The sequence below is a fragment of the Drosophila sechellia genome, chromosome 2L, assembly GCF_004382195.2.
Source record: "Drosophila sechellia strain sech25 chromosome 2L, ASM438219v1, whole genome shotgun sequence".
Classification (NCBI taxonomy): Eukaryota; Metazoa; Arthropoda; class Insecta; order Diptera; family Drosophilidae; genus Drosophila; species Drosophila sechellia.
The window spans coordinates 10,542,389-10,566,466 of NC_045949.1; the positions used below are offsets into that span (position 1 = coordinate 10,542,389).

General features: G+C 44.9%; 5 protein-coding genes across 5 annotated transcripts in view; 2 read left to right on the forward strand and 3 right to left on the reverse strand.

Annotated features, from left to right (window-relative positions):
- The first annotated feature begins 267 nt into the window (after window positions 1-267).
- On the forward strand, window positions 268-4,099 carry LOC6612059. Its single transcript, XM_002036540.2, has 6 exons — window positions 268-808; window positions 973-1,458; window positions 1,653-1,771; window positions 1,843-2,221; window positions 2,992-3,527; window positions 3,584-4,099. Exons 1-6 carry the CDS (start codon window positions 664-666, stop codon window positions 3,947-3,949), a joined length of 2,031 nt encoding a protein of 676 aa, XP_002036576.1. The 5' UTR covers window positions 268-663; the 3' UTR covers window positions 3,950-4,099.
- A 447-nt stretch (window positions 4,100-4,546) lies between these two features.
- On the reverse strand, window positions 4,547-7,048 carry LOC6612060 (ubiquitin-conjugating enzyme E2-24 kDa). The gene is made up of 4 exons (XM_002036541.2): window positions 6,766-7,048; window positions 5,506-6,130; window positions 5,327-5,411; window positions 4,547-5,266 (listed from the first exon to the last, which is right to left on the reverse strand). The coding sequence occupies exons 2-4, from the start codon at window positions 6,104-6,106 to the stop codon at window positions 5,254-5,256; spliced, it is 699 nt and encodes a 232-aa protein (XP_002036577.1). The 5' UTR covers window positions 6,107-6,130; window positions 6,766-7,048; the 3' UTR covers window positions 4,547-5,253.
- Window positions 7,049-7,297: 249 nt separating this feature from the next.
- Window positions 7,298-8,995, reverse strand: LOC6612061 (ribosome biogenesis protein WDR12 homolog). Its single transcript, XM_002036542.2, has 4 exons — window positions 8,759-8,995; window positions 8,032-8,698; window positions 7,728-7,974; window positions 7,298-7,661 (listed from the first exon to the last, which is right to left on the reverse strand). Exons 1-4 carry the CDS (start codon window positions 8,815-8,817, stop codon window positions 7,372-7,374), a joined length of 1,263 nt encoding a protein of 420 aa, XP_002036578.1. The 5' UTR covers window positions 8,818-8,995; the 3' UTR covers window positions 7,298-7,371.
- An 823-nt stretch (window positions 8,996-9,818) lies between these two features.
- LOC6621813 lies at window positions 9,819-10,369 on the forward strand. The gene is made up of 2 exons (XM_002045859.2): window positions 9,819-9,902; window positions 9,963-10,369. The coding sequence occupies exon 2, from the start codon at window positions 9,990-9,992 to the stop codon at window positions 10,284-10,286; it is 297 nt and encodes a 98-aa protein (XP_002045895.1). The 5' UTR covers window positions 9,819-9,902; window positions 9,963-9,989; the 3' UTR covers window positions 10,287-10,369.
- Window positions 10,370-11,117: 748 nt separating this feature from the next.
- The window catches only part of LOC6612063 (probable GPI-anchored adhesin-like protein PGA55), a 28,914-nt gene continuing 15,953 nt past the window's right edge, over window positions 11,118-24,078 (reverse strand). The window contains exons 3-7 of the mRNA XM_002036544.2: window positions 14,650-14,820; window positions 14,441-14,554; window positions 14,281-14,364; window positions 13,814-13,915; window positions 11,118-13,748 (exon numbers count right to left, since the gene is read on the reverse strand). Coding sequence (XP_002036580.2) covers window positions 12,124-13,748; window positions 13,814-13,915; window positions 14,281-14,364; window positions 14,441-14,554; window positions 14,650-14,820 — 2,096 coding nt within the window. The 3' untranslated portion in view covers window positions 11,118-12,123. The remainder of the gene's footprint in view (window positions 13,749-13,813; window positions 13,916-14,280; window positions 14,365-14,440; window positions 14,555-14,649; window positions 14,821-24,078) is intronic.

The following is a 24,078-nucleotide window of genomic DNA, read 5'->3' on the forward strand; positions in this document are numbered from 1 at the left end:
TATGTTCTCAGTTTTCAATGATTTTTTCTCTCTGTTTGGGCCACGTTTGCGGTTTCAAAACACAGAGAATGCTGCGAACGACATCCCCGGATATTATTGTTACCAATTGACAAAAAATAAATTACAGGACCTCCAAGGTTGGGGTTGAAAGCTCAAACATATGGTGGAACGTAAGGGGGATGTTGGAATAGCTATGGATACCAAAACACCCACCACGAACAGCTGATAAGGAAAGCTCCGTGTAGCTGGGGGTGAAAAAGCTGCGCGTGGAGGGTTTCCCAGTTTTCCGAGCGACTCTTCCATTGGCTTACATTTCGCCAGCCATCGTGTATTTGTCACAAAATCAAGAGAAAAACCAAGCAAAAAATTAAAATAATCAGCAAAATAATGGAAAAGCGCATATCATAAAGTGATATTTGCGTGCTCCAGTGTAAATTGAAGTGACGCGTGATGTGGTTGTTCTTTTTCGAATCCCAAAGAAAGGCCAAAAATCAATAGGCGTGTTCAAATTGTAAACACGGCAAGCCCTCGGACCAGCCTCTTTCGCTTTCTCGTCCACTCCAACCCCGAATCCCCCAGTGAACTGTGACCGCCAGCTGCCCGAAGTGAAAAGGCCCAGTCGCTATCGAAAAACCGCAAAAATAACCATTAGCCAACGAAATAATGATTGCCAACTTGGCATTGCCTTTCCTGCTGATCATCGCGGAAGCAGCAGCCACCGCGGAGCAGGTGGAGTACCTGGAGTACCTGCAATCTTCGCCGGCGGAGCACCGACTCAGCAAGCGCATGGATCTGGAGGTGTGCATAGGTGAGGCTCACATCCAACTTTATGGTTGGTAATTAGTTGTAGTCTTTTGTTTGTGAGTCTATGACCATAATAACTCAATAATAACCTCGTAATACAGCAGACCACAAACTTTAACACAAGAGCATTTAAGAACTTTTGGAGTTTCTTTCGTCTTCTGCCCGCAGGCCACTTTGACGTGCATAAGAACACCATTATTCGCACGGGCGAGTCCCAGGCGATTGGTGGCAAGTACCTCCAGGGCATCGAGCTGGACACCATCGAGGAGTGCGAAAGGCTGTGCTGCGAGACGGACGCCTGCGATGTGTACATCTTCGAGCGAAAGGCGGGCGGCTATTGCTATCTCTTCGAGTGCGGTCCTCCGGAGGATTTCCGCTGCAAGTTCACCAGGCACGCCAACTACACCAGTGCCGTGCTGAATCCACAGCCCAAGCCAGTCAGTGAGCTGGTGACCACGCCGCGACCGCAGCTGCCCCACATCCACAGCAACAATGTGTCGCAGCAGGAATGGGAGCTGAGCAACCTGAAGCTGAAGCCGGAAACGCGCGACAAGCCCACTGTTTCCACCGCCGCAATGGTGGCTCCCACATCGGGAACAGGAACGGGAGTGGGTCTGGGTGTGGGCCAGTCGCCAGTTTACCAGTCTCAAAGTGGTGAGTTGTGGCCGGGCTTTCGATACCTCGTACTACATATAAATCGAGGGTATATGCGACTGGTAACTTAGAGAAACATTTATAACGATAATTTCAATTTTTCATCTATATCAATCTGTTTCTTGGCTAAGTGTCTGCCTATCCAATTTGGCTTAAGAAATATTCTCTAGAGAAACTAACGTAACCACTTTCAGTTCCCGCCGCGCATTGTGGACGCTTCCAGTTCACCTGCCACTCCGGCGAGTGCATCGCGGTGTACAATGCCTGCGATGGAATACCGCAGTGCGAGGATGGGAGCGACGAGGGACCGGAAGTGAGTTGCACTTATACCTCCAGCCAAATACACACACTCCCTCAACCGTTAATTGCTAACTCCATTTTCAGTGCAACACTGTGCTGTCGACAGCCACAAAACCGGCCACGACCAGCGGCAATTTGGAGCCCGTGAAGCCCATGGTGTCGCAGTATGTGCCCGTGCAGAACGTGCAACAGACGCAGCAGGTCGTGGCCCAGCAGATGCAGCAGCATCAACAACAGCAGCAACCACAACATGTCATTGTTTTGGGTCCACCGCCGCCACCGCCGCCTCCACCGCCCATGGTGAACAATCGGGAAGATGCCGCTGCCTGGGCCAACCGCAAGATGATTGCCGAAGGGCAGCAGCAGCTGCCACAGCAGCAACAGCAACAGCAACTGCATCAGCAACAGCAACTGCAGCAGCAGCAACAATCATTGCAGCCACAGGCGGAGATCATCAACACGGGTTAGTATAGATAACGGGTCTAGGAAAATATAGTTAAGATTAAAATATAGATTAGCATGATTATTAGGAAGCTGATGTATTAAAACCAGATGAAGTGTCAAAGATTGGAACTAATGATTATTAAGACTACAAAGATTAGAAAATGAGACTTTTGCATCTGTAATATACGATGTAGTTCCCAATTGATGGTATCTTACTAATCCACAGAATTCTACACGCTAAACAACATAAGTTGGGTTTTTTCTTAATTTTTTATATATAATTTATTGTTTTTATTTTACTACTCACACCCAAGCAAAGCCGCTGCACTGCACCCGTTGCATTAAGTTGTTAATTAAAGTCGATTGAGTGTCCAGCAGCAATTAGTTGTAGCCAGGGACTCCAGCCCGACGAAAACTAAAAGCTGAGTAAATATTTATGAGGACAGGGAATGGGAAGTGATCCCCGGAGGCAACGGCGCTCTAGTGCGACATTAGCACACAAATGACCGGCACAGTGCACGCAATGATCCTCCCACTGCCATGGCCACTTGGCCACGACACACTCGCACCCTTGTTCCGGGGCTTTTCTGCTGGGAAAATCGCAAATAGCCCATCAGTTTTCATTGTGTGAAATGGGAGCTGCCGTCGCTCGAAATTGATTTACGAATGTTTGTGCCCTGTGCGTGCAGTGCCTCTGTCTGCGATTAATTAATTCAATTAGCTGTGCGTTAAATGGGAGACACACACTTCATGCTTCCTAGTGACGCCTCCGCCTCCGCTTACTTGCAGACGCACAGAGCCACATATTCAGCCACAAAGGCGGCCTCCAGCTGCAGCAGCCGGCAAACGGACAGGGGCCACCGCCGTCGCCAGGTCAGATGGTTCCGGGTCAGATGGCGGGAGCAGCGCAGGTTAAGGTTCAGGGGCAATCTCCAACGCTCCAGCTGCCCGGCTATGAGGCCAATCAGGCTGTGTACGGGATGTCACGCACCGGAATCTACATGCCACAGCAGCAGGCGCAGCTCCAGGCTCCAGCTGGCCAGCAGCAGCAACAGCAGCAGGTGCAAGCGAGTGTGGTGTGGCCACAGCAGACTCCATTAATTCCGCAGCAACAGTCGCCGGTGCAGCAGTCGCAGTCACTGATGCCGCAGCAATCTGGTCATGTCTATGCCGCTGCTCCGGCCATCCAATCTCCGCCAGCTGCGCAGCAAGCCATGTTGCCCGTTCTAAATGCAGCACCCGTAGCTGGGAAAAATCAGGGTGCAGCGGCAGATGGGGACTACGATGATTATGACGAGGAAACGTACACGGAGGCACCAAAAAAGGTAAGATCCGATGAAGGAATATAGATTAGCATTAACCATTATTTTTAAACCCACAGAAGCAGCACAAGCACAAGAAGGTCAAGACGAAGACGGCCAAGGATCCCATTGAACTGGCCCTGGAGCAAAACAAGCTACAACCGGATGGATCCCTTCCAGCCCTGCCCGTTCCCGCTTCCCCGGTCCACGAGCAGTACAAGATGATCCACGACAACCTGGCGATGGAGTTCCGCGATCACGACGGTCACTCGGAGCGACCTGGCGGGGCGGTCCTCTCGCTGACCCTAGGCCTGCTGGTCACCGCTGCTCTGGCCATTCTCATCGGGTGCAGGATGCGAACGGTGACGCGGAGGGCACGACGACTGGGCGGCAAGACGCCCTACTCGCAGGAGGCGGACTTCCTGGTCAACGGCATGTATCTGTAAGCCGGATGCCTGCGGATAAGGTTGGGGGCTAGCCAAGATTCGTTGTGTTGTTCCACGTGCGGGAAGGCGTGCGGATACATATGTATTTACGATTAATTGTGTAATAAAAAACGTATTTTATATAAACAAATATATATCAAATAAAACAAACTTAAACTGATCGATTGCCTTACCTGGAGACCGATTAAAGAGCCGAAAGTATAATTTTATAATATTTTTTATTTAAGTTCCTTTCCATTTGCGATTTCAGTTTTGTTTTGGTTACGAAAAAAACTTACAATTATTTTGTTACGAAATCTTGTTCTCAGTTTTTTCAATGAAGTGACGACGATGACTGGTTTAGTCATTAAAACTACAAAATAATAGGAAGTTGGTTTATATTTATATTCTTGATTTTTTTCTTCTTTTTTGCTTTATATATCAGCATTATACTCGTAATTGCCTTTGTTCAAAATAACAAATTTCGCTGTGGTGGAGCCTTTTTAATGTTCAAGTCTAAAGTCATTATTAGTGAAAGGTAGTATTTGGCCAAAAAACAAATTTCGAACGATTAAAAATATCACATTAAAAACCGAATTAAAATCAAACCGAATCCGATTTTATATATAAATAACACAAATTTATTTAATTTTGTTTTGGAATTTGGAATAGGTTGTCTTAAGTTTTGTATACATAGATTTATTTCGTTTTTCGTTTACCACTTCGTTTTTAGTCTTTTGTTGTTGAGAATTTTCCTTGCTGTGGCCAGTTTTTTTTTTAATGAAAATCATCTTTTACGAAGTTTACTGCCCTGACATTGGTTGCATTAATATTACGCATTACGCATTAAAATAGGCTTTTCTCTTTACTTGTTTAGCTCCATTTTCACTTAACACTGTACACATATAATGTAAACTAATTGTATTTATATTTATTATGCAGTTGAATAGTTTATAGTTTAATATGTCAATGTGCAATTCATGATGCAGTTTTTCATCGAATGTGACTCGTTACAATGTTTTCGGTTGCTAAGCGATCTAAAAACAAAACTAGTTTCCGAAAAATACAACACAAGAAATTTCCAAATGTTTTTACAACTTCTGTATTAACCTGATATAAATATAGACTGAATTTGGATTGGATTGGATTGACTGGCTATTGGCGGTTGCTCTTCGTGTTACGGTAGTTGTTACTGTTAATTTAGTAGTTATCGTACTTTAATATATATTTATAAAATAGACTTTCTCCGTTGCAAGATGCGAATTTTCGTTTCTGTTGTTGCAGTTTTCGGTTCGTGGTACATGCACGATGCCAGAACTTACGCATCATGTTGCGTACCTGAAAAACGAGCAGACAGATTAATATGTTTGTTTACTCGGCTTTCTAGCAGCAACTCACCTTTTTGTCCAAAGACGCGCAATTCGATCGTGCTCCTCACGATTCTGCAAATATTGCGTGGCAATGCTGCCCACCAGCGGATCGGCTGTAAAGACACATGATATACTCATTAGATCATGTTTGGAGTGGAACTGGAGAAGACGACACTGTTTATCAAAGTCCAACAAAATAAGTCTCACCTGGATTACAGTCTGTGAGCAGGGAGCAAATTGACAGCAAGACCTTTGATATGGTCAGCGCCGGCGACCAGTTGTCCTTGAGTATGTCCAGGCAAATGACGCCCTGGCTGTTGATGTTGCAGTGATAGATGCGCGTGCGGAACGTGACTTTGGGTGGCTTGAAGGGATACTCCGGCGAGAAGTGTATGTCGAGGAAGAAGACGCCGCCCTCGTAGACGGATCCGGGTGGTCCCAGTATGGTGGATACCCACTCGTATAGGTTGTCGCCCTTGGGCCCGGCACTGCAGTTGGGCGGTGGGTCAAGTGTGATCTCGGCCAGCTCCTTCTGTATGCGCTTGGCCGAGGTACCGAGCGCCTTGGATATCTTGGGCGTCGTTTTGGCTTCCTTGCGCGGCTCATCTCCGCCACCGGCATTGCTGCCGGAGGCACCTCCGTTGGCGTTGCTGCCCCTGCCACCACGTGCCTGCGGAGTTCCGGCAGACGTCGGCTGGCTGGGATTGCTCACGTTGCTGGTCGTTGTGCTGGGTGCACTGGGAGCATTTGGGGTGGCACTGGAGGTGGCCATCTCGCCGGCACTGCCCGCTGCTGGGGTTGAAGACATTTTTGGTCTCGTTTCTTCTTCGAACTGAAATATATGATGTTTGGTTAGATTATGGTTTATATAAACGAACGACTATGAGATCCATAGAAAACTGGTGAAATATGAAGCCAAAGCCTACTTGGGATTCACATTTATTTTGAAAGAGAAATCCCTTGTTGCCTGCACTTTATTTGTGCGTACGAATGTACTTGATATGAAAAGTGAGGCCAGTGGAGTCCGGCGAATATTGGCCGGGGCTTCCCCAGGGTCCTTGACCTGGTTTTCCACCCAGTTTGTGCCCCTTTATGATGACAGGGGTTTGCTTTTTTCGCAAAAACGCACGCATTTCTATTGAGCAGCGGCAGCGGCCATTTTGGCAAACCCCCCGACAGTAAAAAGTGGATTTTGCCAGGGATTCGTTGCCACGACAGTGGATGCTACTCCCAACCGGGATCAGGTGATAGCTGGACAACCATTTGCCCCCAGAGTTTCGAGAGCATGTGCTGCATGCCGCAAAAAATCAATCAGCAGACATTTGCAAAATGCCGCCGCCGACGGCGGAGGATGATGATGACGGCGCTGTCTCCGCCGCCTGCAGCTCGATTGCACAATTTCGCGGAATTTGGACGCCGATTAGGTGGGGTCTATCTTGGGGCCAGCCCGTGAAGCACTATACACACCTCACTATCGCAGTTTCTTTCACTTTTTTCTATCACAACACTTGCGAAAATGATTCTCCCTGTGTCGCCTGCTGCCCTCTCGCTCGCACTCTCGCGCACACGGCCTTCGCAGTTGGTGCACGGCTGTTCCGCTGGCGTCCTCGGTGGGTGGCAGTGTGGGCGCTCCAACTCCTCGACGGCTCACGGTCGCGATCGCTATTATTTCGCTAAATTACAGTTGGCAAATTACGAGGCGACGCAGAGCCGACTTTATCTTTGTTAGAAACTCGATAATTTGTATGTTTGTAGCCAGCTATCGGTCCGGGTCCGTCTCTAGGTGCTCGCGCTGGCCGCCCATCCCTAGCTAGCTATCGATGTTCGGCTTCTGGCAACCCTCTTTTGCACTTTCTAGCACTCTGGCTGCTCACAAGCGGTTCCCATCAAAAAAATATTCAACTATTGAATTAGATAAAAGAATATTTACTGCATGTATAATACATTTTTAAAATTCTCTGCTTCACCCTCTTCGCTAATTTAAGTATAACATACCAAATGTAATATTTTCCAATATTTACTTTAAAGTTTAAACTAGTTTTGTATTTATAAAAAAGTTTAGAAGTTTTGGGATTACTTCGTCTCCGTATCTTCCGCTAGCGCCTTGCGAGATTTGAATACGCGCACCGTGTTGTCGACACCACCGGATACAATGTACTTGGGATTGGACCAGTCAATGTCTAGGACCTTATCGCCGTGACCCAGAAGATCGTACAGTGGGGCCTTGGGACTCCTGCAGTCCCACAGCTTGTTCTGGTTGTCATAAGCGCCGGAGACAAATAGGAACTCCTCCGTGGTGGACCACATGACAGTCTGCACCCAGGCATTATGTCCCAGGTAAGTATTCCTTACCACTGATCCCTCTGAAAGATCAAAATTACATTGGTAAGGTGGAAGTTCATTGGTAGTATTCGGGTATCAGATCATACGGTTTGTCCTGGGATCATAGAGCCGCAGATTCTTGTCCGCCGAAGCCGTCAGTATCAGGCGATTCAGCTTTGAGTAGCTCGCATCGAATATGGACTTGTTGGTGGATATTTCGGTTTTGATGCCCTCTAGGCTCAGATCCCACACCTTGAGTGTGTAATCCCAGCTGCCAGTTAGCAGAGTGGTGGCATCCATCCACTGCACGGCTGATACGCTCTCACGATGTCCCTGCAGCGTAATTTTGGGGGTCTGAAAGGAATTGTAAAGGTGAGTACAAGTCTAAATATAAATGGAAAGACTACTCACTCTCACACCGCTCTCCTTCATCCGCTTCGAGCTCCCCTCGACTCCATCGTCCAGCTCTGCTGACCACACCTTCAACATCGTGTCCCAAGAGCCAGTGGCAAATCTCAGGCCATCCGGACTCACGCTGACACTGTCGACGCCTCGCTCGTGGCCCTTGCACACGGAGACACAGTCCACCGCGTTTGAGCCCACGTTCCACTTCCACAGCATGGCAGTCTGGTCCTGCGAGGTGGACACAAAGCGTCCCGTCTCCTCGTCCAGCGATATCCAGTCCACCGCCTTGATGGGCGCCGTGTGCCCAGAAATAGTGAGAATGTGCTTGCCCTTGTTGGTCCACAGATTCAGGGAGTTGTCATAGCACCCAGAAAGGATCCACTTTCCTCTGGCCTTTACCGCGGACACCCAGTCGTCGTGCAGCAGGCAATCCTGTGGCTCTGGCGCCGGGAACCGCTCCACATACTCGATCTCGATGGCGTCCTCGAAACTGATGGCCTTCTCGCGCAGGTGATCGCACAGCCGGCCTCGCAGGTACTCATCGAACACCAAGAAGTCGAAGTCCGTGTCGGAAGAGCCATCTTTCTGGCGCAATAGTGCGTTCACGAATGTGTTTAGCTCTACGGTGGTGACGGTGCCATCGATGGCGTACGGCACATCCGGCACGGCATATCTGGCAAAGGGTATCTTTATTAATATCGCATACTGGTAGAGATTCTGGATGGACACTCACTGCTCTTGCTTGGTCTTCAGGTGCACCTGCACCTGCCCCTCGCCGTTATCCACATCCATCTACTGGCCCACGTGCGTTTCTTTTTGGCTGGATAGGGATTGGGGTGTTCCCGCGTCTGTTTACGACGTTTATGATTTAACTCCTGTAGGTGGCACCAGTTGTTGACCGCTAAGCTAGAGGTTCTTCCTTCGGGATATTCTTGTGTTAAATAATATTGAAAAGAAGCGTGTTTTCAAACGAACTATGGTAAATGCAACAAATACACGCGAAAGCACTAAAAAAGGCCATAGCGCATGCCGGAATAAAAAGTTATCGCATTACTATCGGTGTGCTCTTAAAGAAATGCCTTATCGGATTATTATCAACCGTTACTACTAAGCGGAATTTTTAAATTTCAATTTCAGTGTGTTCGTTGAAACTAACCGATTATATTTCTCTATAATGTTACTCATCAAGATCGAAAGCCTCCTGATTGCATCACTGATGATTTTTGTTTCTCCTTATTTATTACTACAAAAATATGTAAGCACTTACGGAGATACGAGCCAATTCGCAATACTGATAATTAAATATTTTTTTGCAAGCAAATCAGGCGCAGATGATTTGCTGTAATATAGCCACTAACTGCTTCTCTTTCTTTTGATCGTCTTACGCAAAATGGAAAAATATGAAACCAAAAAAAATGCACAGCAGCGGCGTCAATTTGTAAATGACTCTTCAATCTTCAAAGACTGGTAATTGTTAATTTTTTACGTTCAGGCTATTAATATGAACCAGATAGCACCTGAAAGACCACTTTGCGGCCGAGTGTTCACTGGAAGGTTAAATGCCACTTGACATTTCTGAAGTGGCGCTTAACCTTCGCATCAAAATTGGACAAATGCCCAAGAAAATAAAAAATTTCCAATAAAAAAATGTATTCACCTTAATGGGTCGATGGGGATATTAAGCTGGGAAGTAATAACACTTTTTTCGGTACTACTACATTGTGCCACCATTTTGGCTTCACAAAAAACCAGAAACGAAGCGAAATGAAAGAGCTGAAGCTTTCCAGATTTTCGGGGCTTCCAGCGGCGCAGCTCAGCTTATAAAACGTGCATTGCGCCTGCGCAGCCGAAACATTACAACAAACGACGCGCGCAAGGTAAGACCATAACCAAGTCCAGTCCGAGTTGGGCGCCACTGAATCCGGTCATCTTTGCAGTTGAATCCCCTCGAGAAAACCCACAAAATGAAAGTGTTCGCGCTGTGTTCGATGCTCGCCCTGCTCCTGGCTGGTGCCCAATCCCTGCCCCAGAATCGCGAGGGTGCCGCCTACACGAACGAGGCTATCCGGCAGGCGCAACAGACGCTGCTCATCCCCAAGGATGCCCAGATCCAGAACGTGCAGGAGGGCATCGAGTTGGGCGCCTACGAGCAGATACCCGGCAACCAGCGCATCAATCTCTTCGAGATCCTCGGCGACCAGGTGCCCTCCGAGGTGATAAACAACCTGCAGTCCCAGGTCGACCAGATCGGTCGCAACTAAGTCGTAGGATCCCTTCCTTGGTTAGCTCATTGCATTTCGCCCTCATTGTTAAGTTTCTCACTAATAAAACGAAAACATTACACGTATTTAATCGCAGCGTTTATTTATCACCCAAAACAATTCGAAAAAAAGTATAGAAAGCGAAAGTGATCCTCCCCGAAAACCAGTTGGTTCCTCTGCAAATGAACTCTCGACTCGAATCGAGTGATTTATTGGAGTGATTTGTGGCTTTTTCCTAACGATCTTCGCCGACTTTCTCCTCGCTGATCCCGCTGCGCATACGAATTAACAATAAAAGTCGGCACATTGCTATCGCATGGCATGGTATCCTATCCTCAACCTTGTTACGTAACCCGGGGATGGGAATGGCGATGGAGTCGCTGGTAACCCGAGTGGTTGCCCCGCCGGCAACTTTTGTGCTGCGGTCGTGATGCAACAGTTGTCGTCGTGATTGTTTTCCTCGGACTTTTATTTATTTTTTTTTTGTATTTTGTATTTTGTTGCTTTTTGCTGGGCTTCGGTTTGTTTATTTAATTTCTGGTAATTGCCGCCACATGCACTTGCATGTGTAATGAGTTGTACGTGGAGGGAGCGTGGCATGGCCGCAGGTACGGAGGTGCTGCTTGCATAACATCTGGGTGGGTCCGATGATCGTAGGGTATTTTATAGGGCCTACTACCCTGATTTTTGCAGCATTTATGGGAATATTGAATACCTATATGCGTGAATATGAAATCATATATGATATGATATAAGGTTACTTGATTATTTTCTAGTAGGAAATCTTTTTATCTGTATGCATCTCCTTTTTTCCCCATTAAACCTAAAACATTTTTCTTGTGTGTTTAGAATTACCTCATTTTTATTTCGTACTTCATACATCGTTAAATGAGCTTCAATCTAAATTTACGCTAGTTAAAGTATTTTCATAATATAGTTTAATTATCTCAAAAAATCTGTGTGGTATGTGTGTGAGTGATAGTGTGCACGATCATCGCCTAAATAAATTATGTTCATATAGGTAATTAATTATTTATCATACTCGTACGTACTAACTAAAGAATGACTGCGTTTTCATTTTGACACTTTTCTTCGCTTTGAAATTCACTCGAGCTTTTGATTTTCCTTTGCAGGAAAATCCTACGACATCAAGACTCAATGTCAAAGTAAAATTAGTTTAAATTGTATATAAATTATGGTTAAAGTAGGAGTAAATTGCTTTAAATTAAAACTTTGCCATATTCAGTCTAAACTTAAAAGCTTTTCAATTCAAAGAGGACTACAAAGTTGGCCATTGCATTGAACCATTTCTCAAAATCATTTGCATTCGTTATGAAATAAATTACAAATTAAATAAAATCATGATGGGATAAAACAAGTAAAATAATTTCTCCTTCGTTTATGTTGCGACTTATTCGATGATTTCCAAATGTGGGGGGCAATGGTTGATTTTGTTTTCAGTGCACTTAGCTCAATACGTATGTATAAATTAGAAGTATAACTAAGCAATATGGATTGCCAGATAATGGAAACATTTCGTTATTGCATTTGGGGAGCCCAGCTTTGCTAATCTGCTAATCATACATTAGTTAGTTAATGATTACGTTCGTAAAGTTGATAAATTCAAAGGTCGTTCTATGCAGTCTATGGAAATGATAATGGAATCTTCTTCCCCTTTCTTCTGGCTACTTAAACCTAACAATCTGCCGCCACTCTGCTCACTTGAATGGTTGGTTGGATGTTCGCTGCTTTCCAGGCCACTAGGCCCCATGGTGTCCGTATGTACAATAAAAGGGTTAGATCTGCCAGGTCTGCCAGCCACTCCAGCCGGCGATCCTCAGTAGATCCGCTGGAGGTATAGACGCCCCAATGGCAGTGCCCGATCCACAAAGCTCTTCTCGGCCCTCGCCGACGATTTGTCCAGTCCACTGGCACTGGTCCTGGCCACCGTTTCCTGGCTCTCGTCCAGCTTCAGGCTCTCGGCATCGGCTTTGGGATCCACACCGCCCACCTGGCCCGCTCCCGAGCCCAGTTCATCGATCTCCAGCGTGGACCCCGAATTGGTTTTGGGGGTGACGGGCTCCCTGATCTCCCCGCTGCCCAGTTCCACCTCCTCGCCCTGGCTGATCTTCTCCAGCTGCAGATCGCTGCCGTTCTGGATGCGCGTCTCCCCGGATATGTCCTCGCCACTGTACATCAGCAGTGGCACCAGGGAGCTCTTCTCGTGAATGGATGAACCGGACGCCATCATTTCCTCGGTTGTTGAGGACTTATCTTGGTAGAGATCGATGTCGCCGCCACCACTTCCGCTGCCACTGCCATCCAGGCTGGTATCGGGCGCCAGTTTCACATGCCTGTGGTCCACCTCGAAGGGACTGGGTATGCTCCGAGGCTCATCCTTCTCGGACTCGGCTATGTCCTCCAGCTCGACGAGCGGAAAGTTCACGTCCCGCAGACTGAAGTCGTCCTCGGGCAGCGAGGGATAGGCTGGATTGGATTCCACCTGGGGCACATCATCATCCACGTCCATGTGATGAGTGGAGCTTGCTGGCGGCATCTCACTGCTTACTGCGACGGAATCGGAGCTACTCTCGACATCGGACTTGGTGGTGCTTGGACTGATCACGGTTTGGGTGGTGGGTGAGGTCTCGCTGGGCTTCGGTGGTGCATCCGTTGTTACTTTGACCACTGTTCCAGGTCCCTCGGTGGTGGATATGATGTGGTAAATGTTGTCACTGCCCGCCGTATCGGGTTCAAGTTCCCCATCGGACGGCTCCACCAGCGAATCCCTGAAGCCATTCTGCACGAATATGGGCAGTGCGGATTCCTCGTAGTTCTTGGTGCTCAGTATGGATCCCTCTGTGGTGTATTCCCGCTTGATGTTCACCTTACTGGGATCGTTGCTGATCAGTGGCTGCAGTCCGTCGGCGTTGTAGGTAACCAGCGGCTTCACCTGTTGCTCCACTATGATGCTACTGCTGGGCGAGAGAGGTCTTTCGATGTAGCCAACCGAGGCGATGAGCTTTAAGCTCTCGGTGCCGCCTGGAAGTGCTTTCTGGTTGCCGTCTTGGCTGGGCATAGGTGTTGCTGTGGAGTCCGTTGGTGTTGATGCCGTCGCGGGTGATGTTGCTGCTGCTGCGGTGCTGCTGCTTGCCGGTGCTGCTGTTGTTGCTGCTGCTCCCACCGCTCCTGCTGATCCTGCAGTTGTGCTGTCCAGGGAGCTGCTGGTTACTGGTGGTGCAGGTCCCTCGGTGGTGAGCATCAAATTGCTCTGCTTTCTAGTCGGAATCGATGGTTTGGCCTTGTTGTCATCGGTTATGCGGATCTCCGTGGGCTTGGTGATCTCCTTGATGGTGATGTTCCAGTTGAATCCAGCTGGCTGAGCGACTGCCATCGGTTTCGCCGTGGAAGTGCTGGAGCTGCTAACGGGCTCGCTGGCCAGCGGTGGATTATTATCGAGAACTGTTGAGAAAGCGATTTGATTTAGTGACTACTGGTTGATCAACCTGCAGCATTGGCAAACTCACTTGGACAATTGTCGTACTCCGGACAGCAGCGACCGGGCACGTATTTGGGCATGCAGTCATCTCGCCGGAAACAGGTCACCGGGCTGCAAACAATCTCGCCGCCTGCAACAAATGGAGTGTGTTTAGGCCAAAGTGTTGGACCAATAGTCGAAAATTCTTCGAAAATATTGCTGAATGAGGGTGTGAAGCGGCCTTTCAATATTTGCTACACTACCAAGAACATTAAAGCTCTTTGATTCGAAAAAGTATTGATGATGATTAATGATAACCAGAATATTTATTTATTTTGTTGATTCCTTAAAGTTTAACTCATACGTTGTATCATCAGAAATGTTAGGTGCATTAATTGGCATAAGGAATTATGTGAAGCGAGGTCATACAACTTTCCCCAGGCTCTCCACACCCAAGGATTCCAACATAATTACCGCCAGTTCCCTGCTAATTGGCAGACAGCTGGATGCACTCACCTTTGCAGTAGCACACGGTGCACGGCGTGTCCGGGGCAACCAATTTATCGCCATTGGCATAAGTTTTGCCATCCTTTTCGCAATCTGGAAAAGGAGCACAGTGGAGATTTGCATAAATGCATCCGAAAGTGGGTGCGCCGCCATGGATTCGCTCACTTACCGCATTTATAATCGGGGCAGCAGTGGCCAGTGCGCTGGATGGCACGACAGCTAGTTTGGTATTGGCAACGGGTCGCGGACTCGGCCACCCAAAGTCCATCCTGCAGGCATTGGCCTATAAACAATTTGAATGGAGTGCGACGCGGCGCATTGTTTGCCGTTTAGTTTTTGGGTGTGGGTGGCGGTGTGGGATTAGTTTTCGGCTCTTACCCTGCGGCTGCTGCTGCTCCGGCGATGCCGAGGATGGGGATTCCGTGGAGCTGGCCGCAAGGCCGTGGAATCCGCCTACGCTGCCGCCACTGGAGCTGCTCGACAGGATGCTCGGCGTGACCGCGACCGTGACGACTGCGGAGGATGCACTGCTGCTTTCCATGGCGGGCACTGCGAAAGAGTAGAGAACACGAGTGTGAAATGCGAGAAGATAGAAAGTCAACAAAGGCCATTGAATAGAATGCACTGCACTGGGGCAAACAAGCGGGGGAAATCCTGAAAATCCGGGCTCATAAGAAATAAAGTTCCATAACACCCATGCACATTTGAAAGGCTTAAAATATTTTGCATTTATTCAAATCTGTAAATTTCACAGCGCCCACATTTTTGAAAGTTACGAAGGTGAAAGGATTTCACCTGTATATATCAAACATGTCCTTTTTCAGTTTGTCCACTTGACCCGAGGCACGCAAACACAGGTGTGTTAAGATTACCAAAGTTTTGGCAGCTATATAAAGTGTTTTTATTGCTTGGAAAATTTGAATAAAAATTAAGCCTTGAAATAAGTTTTGCTAACATAAAATTGATTTTTTAACTATCTTAAATACTTTTATGGATCATATAGCACTGCAACGTTGCTAAAAAAACAAAAACTTGAGTTCTATTTATTTTTTAAATATACCTATTCGCCGTCAATAGATAAAAACGTATATTTATTATGTTTTGAAGGAATAAATATGGCATTTTATGATTTTAAAATACTATTGACAAGCACTTAAAGTGACACTTTGGGTAATTGAAAATCTTTATGCTGAGCAACACACTAAAAATTGTGATTGATGATACCTTTTGTTGGTGCCTTTGAATAATTAGCACCTTTTTTTGATTAATGTTATTTAAAAAATTCGAAATTTTTCTGAAACTCCATCACAAAATTTTTTTAGTTTATTTGCACTACTTTAATTAGTAGAAATTTGTGTATCTTATACTTGCTTCTAAGAATGTTTCCTGTTAGTTCACTTTAATTCTTAAAAAATGCTTGTGCAGATTATTAACGAAAACTGCCCTCCACTTTGTGCCCAGCTATCGGGATCTTTCTTTAATGAAACGAATATGCAAATTGCCTTCAAGCTTTAATTTACAAATGTAATTGGATTATGTTGTTCTCGGATTTTTGCAGAGTGTATACAGGAGCGAAAAGGCATTTGCCGGAGGAGTGGTGCGAGGAGTGAGGTGAGGTGACGGGCAGTTGCCCTTTGCCCCCTGACACTGGGTACATATTTGAATGAATGACATTTTGATAACAGTTGTTTGTTGTTCCTGTTGCTGGTGCTGCTTCGGCCGCCTCTGCTGTTGGCCAAGGTAAAATGCTATCAAAATACGGCAAAGTTAAATGAGTTTAGTTTTAGTTTGGCTTTTTTGTTTGCCCAGTTGGAGGCGACTCCCAATTGGAAAACCAAAGCAAAACGAAGTGGAGCACAAGATGGAGTGACATCCGCTTTGTCTACGCCCGTTGATTGTCCAGTTTGGCGTATAATTCCGATTGACAAGCCTTGTGTACCCGTACATCTTTCATTTGCCTCAAATTGTCCAACTTAAAGGCTTCGCTGGCAAACACAATCTCTTGAGCTCGGTTCATGTCATTTGGCATGAAAAATGATTAAATATGTTTGGGCATTAATCATACGCCCAGTGGTTCAGTTTTATTATGTCTGTTTCGGCCATCCTTTACTGTTAGCCCCACCCTTCCTTAAAAGGAACACATGTATTCCTTTACGTACAACCCACTCTAAATTGTTTTCCTAGCGCCCATTAAGGGAACTGCATATGCTGCTCCCCATCCTTTGGCGCCAAAAAGGGGGAATTGTTTACATTTATTTCGGTGTTCAACTGAGGGAGTGAACTTTAGATTTAAAATTGAATTTATTTCACTTTCACTTGGTGAGTTAATAGTTTTTTTTAATAGGATTTAGTTTTTATTTATTAATTTCATTAATGATTCATAGCTAGCTGACTAATCTCTGCACATTCATTCCTAAGACTATGAACACTTAAAGCCTTTCCAACGCACCCACTCCATGATGAGTCCAAGAGCTAACCAGCTGTGTGTCCACATCATCGCTGGTGCAGTTTTTCCTGCGCCTCGCACTTAGCAAAGTATTCTGTAATCATCTCTGCCGTCTGCGACTGTCATTTAGCCCCTTTAAGCACTTTGGCTTGTTGCTCAGAATCAGAACTACAATCCGACTCGAAATCCAGAAATAGAAATAGAAACAGAAACGAGACAGACACACAAATGGATGAAACCCGAAACGCTGCAATTAGTGGAACAGCTTCCCGTTTTGCGCTCTGTTTTCATTGTGGAACGCAGCGCTAATTCCGCGACTTTCCATTGTCTATGGGTCTCTGGGACTATTCCGGGTTTTCTTTATTATTTATTTTTTTTTTCAGTAATTTTTGGCTGGCCAACACGTTTCAAATGAGCAAAATGATTATGCACATAATGTGGAGCAGTCGCTGGGATGGCTGACATTTGTCTGGGACTCGGGTGACACGATTCGGTTAGATTACGTATACGCCACGGCGGAGATCTTGTTTTAGATTTTCTTGTCAGCTTCCTCGCTGTGCAAGTGCTTAAATTCTGTAAGCCGCTGAATTATTTTTAATTTTTTGTTTTTCTCCTTCATTCTTTTGTTTTTTTTATGTTTTTTGTCTCGGACGAGTGACAATAAATTGCTGGCTGTGAAATTGCATTGTAAATTAGCTTTTGATTGTTTTCCGCAAGGCAGAAAGTTATTATGCAAATGCCTGTAAATGTGACGCGATTTGCCGCTGCAATGGTTCTGCTGATTCATACCCATAAATGTCATTGATTCTAAATTAATGTTGCTTTTATTTTGTCGTGATAAATGATAAGCACAATTCCGGCGAATTGTTATAAACAAGCTGGCAAACAAGCGAAATGCCGGCTAAGATCCACAGCCTAGAATCGCTTTCAGTGCCAGAGGCGGTGGAAGAGATGATTTCAAGGGGGTTGGAAGATACCCACTTTGGGCTGGATTTTATCAGCTAAATATCCATTATAAACAGCGCGAGTTGGAGCCAAATTTTTGACAGCCCGCCCCGGGTAACCACACCACTGAAACCGCACTACTATTAATAATACTTAGCACCATTGATAAATACGAGCGGCTATAAACGCCTATATAGCCGAAACCAACAGCAATAACAAATCATGCCGGCCAAATTCGAGCCAAGGAGCGTGGAAATTGCGGAAAATTGTCTGGCCCGCCGTCGCCTACACTTCATAAACTACTCAACTTCAGCGCGGGGCAGAAAATGTTTTCCATCATTATTACATTTCCACCAAGTGGCTTTCCCGGCTCTATCCGCACCACCTCGCTTTTCCGCCGCATTTTCCCTTAGCTGAGTTTTCGCCGAACGTTTAAATCGTTGCGGCGGTCGGTTCATCTGGTCGCTCCTTGAGTTTTCCCAAGCAGTTTGCTTGCGGTTAGTTAGACAGAGGAAAATGTGCTAGTTTGACATGACTTCTGCTCAGTCGAACGCAATAAAGAAATTCCAGGCCCATGAATTGTGAGTGTAATTGCAATTTTATTGGGGCCAAGTTGTTTGAGTCTGCGAGCCGTGAAACAATCGGGTTACCAAAAGGGACCAGTTTCAATATGAATTATAAAATAGGCACTTGCAACACATTTATAATAGCAAAACATTAAATTTGTTTAAGTAGATTCAAAAATCATACTCATTAAATATTTCAAAGAAATATGTAAAAAATCAATTTACAATAGTACTTTTAATAAACTTGAATGACAATGACAATTGGTGATTTAAAGAAATAAGAATGTGCTAGCAATCCGATCTTAGCATGCATGTCGTATAAAACTCAAAATTGGTAACAAGAACATGGCGTCATGCTTATAGACATAATGCTGTAGTATATATATATATATATAATAATTCCATTGTTTCCGTGGGGAATTTCGACGGAAACCGAGAAACCAGCGGCGCGTAAGTCAGGCAGTTTTGAATGCGATTTCAAATTGACGATTAAGTGGCATTCAAAACGAAAGCAAAAACAATGAAAAACAATCAAAATACGTCGGACGGACGGATTGACAGACGGACAAATGACAACAAATGAGTTTTTTGAGTGTTCTGAGCTCGTTGTTGCACTTGTCATCATTCCGGACAAAGATGATGGATGAGGCGACGTCGGGCAAGTGGCAGACACTTTTTGTCTCGAAATCCACAGAAAAAAAAAACACAACTCATCGTCCAACAACATGTAAAAAACAGAAGAAAACAAATTATACGGTTTAATGGCAGGTGATATGAGCGAAGCCAAAATAAGCGGACTGATAAAAAAGACAAAGTGGCATTCCGTATGGCAAAGTGAACAAAGTTGAAATTGTTCACATTTGGCATTATGACGGAACCAATCAAAACATAAACGGGCTTTAAAGAAAATGTTCCGCTACTTAAAGAAACCGTTTAAATTGCCTTATCTGCATGAGCTAGTTAAAATAGCTAGTTAGTTTAATTTATAGAACTAAAAGTAATTTTAAGTCAGCTAACATTAGTATGCTTGGCTTGAAGATTGAGGAATATTAACCAGTCTGGTATAAGATATTCTTATCTTTATTGCACAACTCCCTTTACAAAGTGATTATTGTTAATGGCCCTAAGAAAACAACAAATTACGAAATACACTTTTATCTAATATAATCCAACACTGCATTGTAATGCCAAGGGCTTGACATATTATCGAATTATCAGCGCAGACGTGTTAAATGCCACTGTAATCACTTGAGTGTTAACTCAAACAATTTGGCACAGTGAAAATTCAAATTGAATTTTGCATTAGTGCCGCCCGGCATTTGCATGTTGGCCACACTAGCTGTGTGTGTGTGTCCAGTTCCAATCCCGGAGTAATCCCCTTTCCTGTCGCCACCGCGTCGATGTCCATGGGCTATTTAAATTAATAATGGCATAACCCCGGCTCGCCCATCATTCCAGCTGTCATTAGGCACATTATCCCAACAACCCAGGGCCAAGATCTGGGAACTTTGGTGGCCCAATGGAGATGATACCCTCTGTCAGTCTCACGTGCCCAGCCGGCCTAATTGTAGCAATTTGAGTAATCACATATGTATGGGCAGTGGGTTGTCAGGTGGGCAGATGGGCAGGTGGGTAGCCTGCTTATTGGCAGATACATTTCACGGGTAAATAATATTGCACCGAGTGATTTATTTCAGTAATCAAAAGCAATGCCAATAATTACGCCGCTGTATGCCAATTCATATGAAATTAATGCTTTCATCTGCGAGTGGAGAGTGATTTAAAAAAAAGTTCAAATAAAGCCATAAGATCAACGTTTAAATGAGTGATTTAATTATACAGAAAGTAATTTAAATTCAAGCTGCTTAATATTAATGAAAATTCATCTTATTCAAATATAAAAGCAAAATGAAATTTCATTTGTATTAACTGCAAAGCACAGAAGTATAGTATGCTTTTCGTTTGCTACTCTCAATAACCATTTATTAATCATACGCCGTGTTGGCCACAAAGTTGAGTTCTTGGTGGAATGTAAGTCCTTGCTGGAAGTGGCCAACTGTGAGCTCTTTTCAATTTACCACGAGTTGTCATTAGCAGCACTCCTTCCTTTCCACCGGGCGAAGAGCTCTGCAGATCGGCGTTAAAGTGTAACACTCCATAAAACAGATGCCTCGCCGGGACGTGACCACAATATAATTACCCGCAGCGAGACGGAGACAAGCGCGCGCCACTTGTTGGCCAGCGTCTCTTCAAAAGCTAATTTACATGCCGGCTTGGCCCTTCGCTCTAGGCCAAACCAAACCAAACCAAACTAAAAAAAAAAAAAAATAACCAAACAGAAAAGGGGAAAAAAGTCGGACAAAGCAGCTCGGATTGAAAGTAAAAGTTTTTAACACTTTTCATTTTAGAAGCTGCTGCTGCTCTCCTCGGCACGTGTGAGTTTCGGTTTTGGCCTTTGTGTGTGTCTTTTGGCCTCTGTTTGCTTTTCGCATTAGGCCAAAAAAGTGGATGATGTTCGGGCCCATTATCAAGTGGCAGCTGTTGGCAGCAGCACGTTGGCATTTGGCTTTTGTAATTGGTGGATCGCCGGCACAGGCGGGTTACAGCATTGGTATGTGTTACATGTTTAGCTTGTTTCTGGTTTTCTTGGCCACTCTTCAATTGGCTTATTTTGATAAGATCTTAGCGCTGTTATGTGAGACGGCACGGGGTTTCACTTTCTGGGTCATATTTGGCTCAGCGATTTTTCCATTTAATTGATAAATTTATTTGAAAACTGATATAATGGATTTGTGTACAATAGCATGCAATTTAAAAGGTAAATTTAAGTTGCGTAATTGTGAGAACTACATATTATCCAAAACAAATAGTTAAACATGGTTCTATTTCAAGTTGATTCTATTAGTACCTAAGTTTACTTGGAACAGCCAATTATTTCAATGAATTCATATGCACATGCCGTAAGCAACGCCCCTTCCAATAGCAACGTATTCCTTCCGAATTCCCGTGCCGCAGCAACAGTTTCGGTGTGCCCACTGGTCAGAGGAAGGGCAAACATCACCGAAGGCCCACAATTACACAAACAGGGAATCCGCAAAGTCATCCAACAACCGCATGCCGAGTCAGTTAGTTCCATTCGGGGTGGTCCAATTTCTGGTCCTGGTCCTCGTCCTGGCCAGATTTTGCTCAGCGAGGCGTGCTCATGACCACTTAAAGCCGCTTTAAGCTTCGCAACCGAAAAATATGTGCCATCGTCACCGGCATCGCACTCCATATTCGGGCTTTTCCTGCGACGAACTTCCTTGGGGACTCATTTTCCGATTTCACACACAATTTTACATCGACAGCAGCAGCGTGGGGGAGACTTCACTTCGAGTCGTTTGTAAGTTTTGCCAGATTTGCTGCTGTTAACCATTTGACCTGGCCAGAAAGTCAAACCGAAGTTGAAGCTCCTGTTTCCCGGCATTGTTGTCCTTACAGGACCCTTTTCCCCTGTGTTATTATGCTTATTGCTGCATCTAGAGCACGTATTATGACAGGGGTAGAAGGCTCAGTCTGTACATATTTGTGGCCAGTATGCTGATTGTTTGCACACACTTTAAGTGACAAAAGGGAAACCGGTTAGCTACTACAGCAATCCCCAAACTTCATATGGTCTTTAAAATGAATAACTGTAGCTTTGTATATATAATCATTAATGCGAACTATCCCTTTCACTTGAAACAATAAACCAATGAGGAGCCGCAATAAAGCTGATTTTCCGCTTCTGAACTTGGCTGCAAACAAGGATAAACTTGGTTACGATCCAGTTCGAATAATTTCCGACAAAGTTATGGGCGAAAACTTTATAGAATTACCTGGAGGAGCACTTGGAAGGAAATGCCAGGCACGCGTTGAACTAGAGCTGTTCTTAGCCCGTTTGCATATGCCAAGGGTATACACTCATTTTTATTGCCAGACGTGACTACATCGCTTTCGGCATAGTTATGCTTCTAGAACTTTAAATTACAAAAATATACTTTTTCGGGGCATCAAATCCCAGTGGCACACACACAGTTTTTCTGTTTGTATTGAAAATCTATGGAAAATACAAACGGATAAATATTGCCTGTCGATTTCTGGTGGGGCGTAAAAGTTTTTCTAGGATTAGGCCACGGAAATGCTTGAATAATGTGAACAGATTTAACTTTTGCCATTGTGCGAAACTTTTCCACCCGGCTGATGAAGTTGGGCAAGGTAGTTTTTTTGTTGTTCCCAGACAGGTTAATAAAATGGCAAATTGAATGCGGACCGATAAGCTGATAACAGCTGGGAACCTGATAACGATGATCATAATGTATCCGTTTTACCTTTTAAGTGTCTGGTTCTTTTTTCGGTTCGATCTTGTTTTTTTTCTGTTTTTTTGTGGCCCTTTGTTGGACTTCTTTCCTTTTGACCAAAAGCGACAATTTGTTGGCATTTTTTACGACTGCCAAGTGGCGTTAAATTAACGGGGCAGAGAAAGTGGCCGTGGGCCGGAAAGGAAAGGTGAAAGCATCTGCTTTCGACCCGCATTTTATTTTATGCCGTTTTGATTTTTCCTTTTCGTTTCCGCTCCTTTTTCGCTTGGTTTTTTTCCCTTGCTCTTCTGTTGTCGTAAGACTCCATTAAACAATTCAATTAAGCCGCGAGGGGCGGGTGTTGTCTTTAAAATGTCAAGCTGGACATAATGCGGGCAGGAGAAGGGGGTACTTGGTATGTCCACATCCCTGCCCGGTTGGCTGAATTAAAACATTTTATGCAAATTTCAATGCTACTTTCCACCGAGTTCTTCTCGCATTTTATTTGCCGACCTCTGCTCTGTGATGGCTTTTACTGTTTGGCAAACGCTTAAAGTATTTACTTTAATTCAATGGGTAAAACGAAAACAAGGAAACTCCGCAATTAAAAACGGAAACGCCTAAAAGCTGGCAACTGTATTCAAAAAAAAGCAAAAAAAAAGAAGAGCAGAGACGGAAATTAAAATATTTCCGGTTTGCTGAAGAACTTTTTTTCGCCAACTGATGGCCAAAGCTACGGAAAAGGTTGCATTTGCCAGACTTGGGTCATTGTAATGCTAATTGAAGTTGAATCGTTTTCGGAGCCAAATTGCTGGAAGTTGAAGAGTCCTTCGTTGTCCATAATAATTGATGTAGTGTGAATAAAAGGGTGCTCCCAAAAGAAACACAAAACAGTCACCATTTGACTGATACTTGGGAGTATCTTCAGTTTTATTAGTCATTATAAAAAATGTATAGGCAAGATCCTTTCAACGCTTATTGATGATACTCGATCTAAAACTTAGCAATATGGCTGATGGCTTTCGCATATAAATGTCAGATAAATAGTTTCTCGCTTGGGGGCGTGGCCGTAAGCCATAAAATTGCAGTGGCGCGACCAACGTTGCGTATACGCAACGCCAAGAAGACAAACTCGAGGAACTGGATGGTTGGGCGATACTGGCGGATGATGACTTGGCGGAGGCAACAACGCAACTTGGCTAACAAAGTTATGACAAGGATTTATGAAGTATGCATTAAAAATGAGCAGCTATTTGCTGTTTTGCAGTTTAAGTATTGCTAAGAATTTGCTTAAAGCTTTAAGCCGAAGTCCCAAAAAAAAAATGAAAATCTCTGACTCTCTCCTTGAAGTCGTTTGCCATTCCCACGCAGTTGAAACAAAACATTGTCGTGAGCATGTTTGTTTGTTTGTTTGCATGTTTGCCAGTTGCCGGGTGTTTGCCGTGTGTCCCGTTTGTTTGCATACAAATTCTTCAGACGCCGCCGCATTTGTTTGTTTGCCGAGGCAACAGGCAACTGACAACTGCCAAAG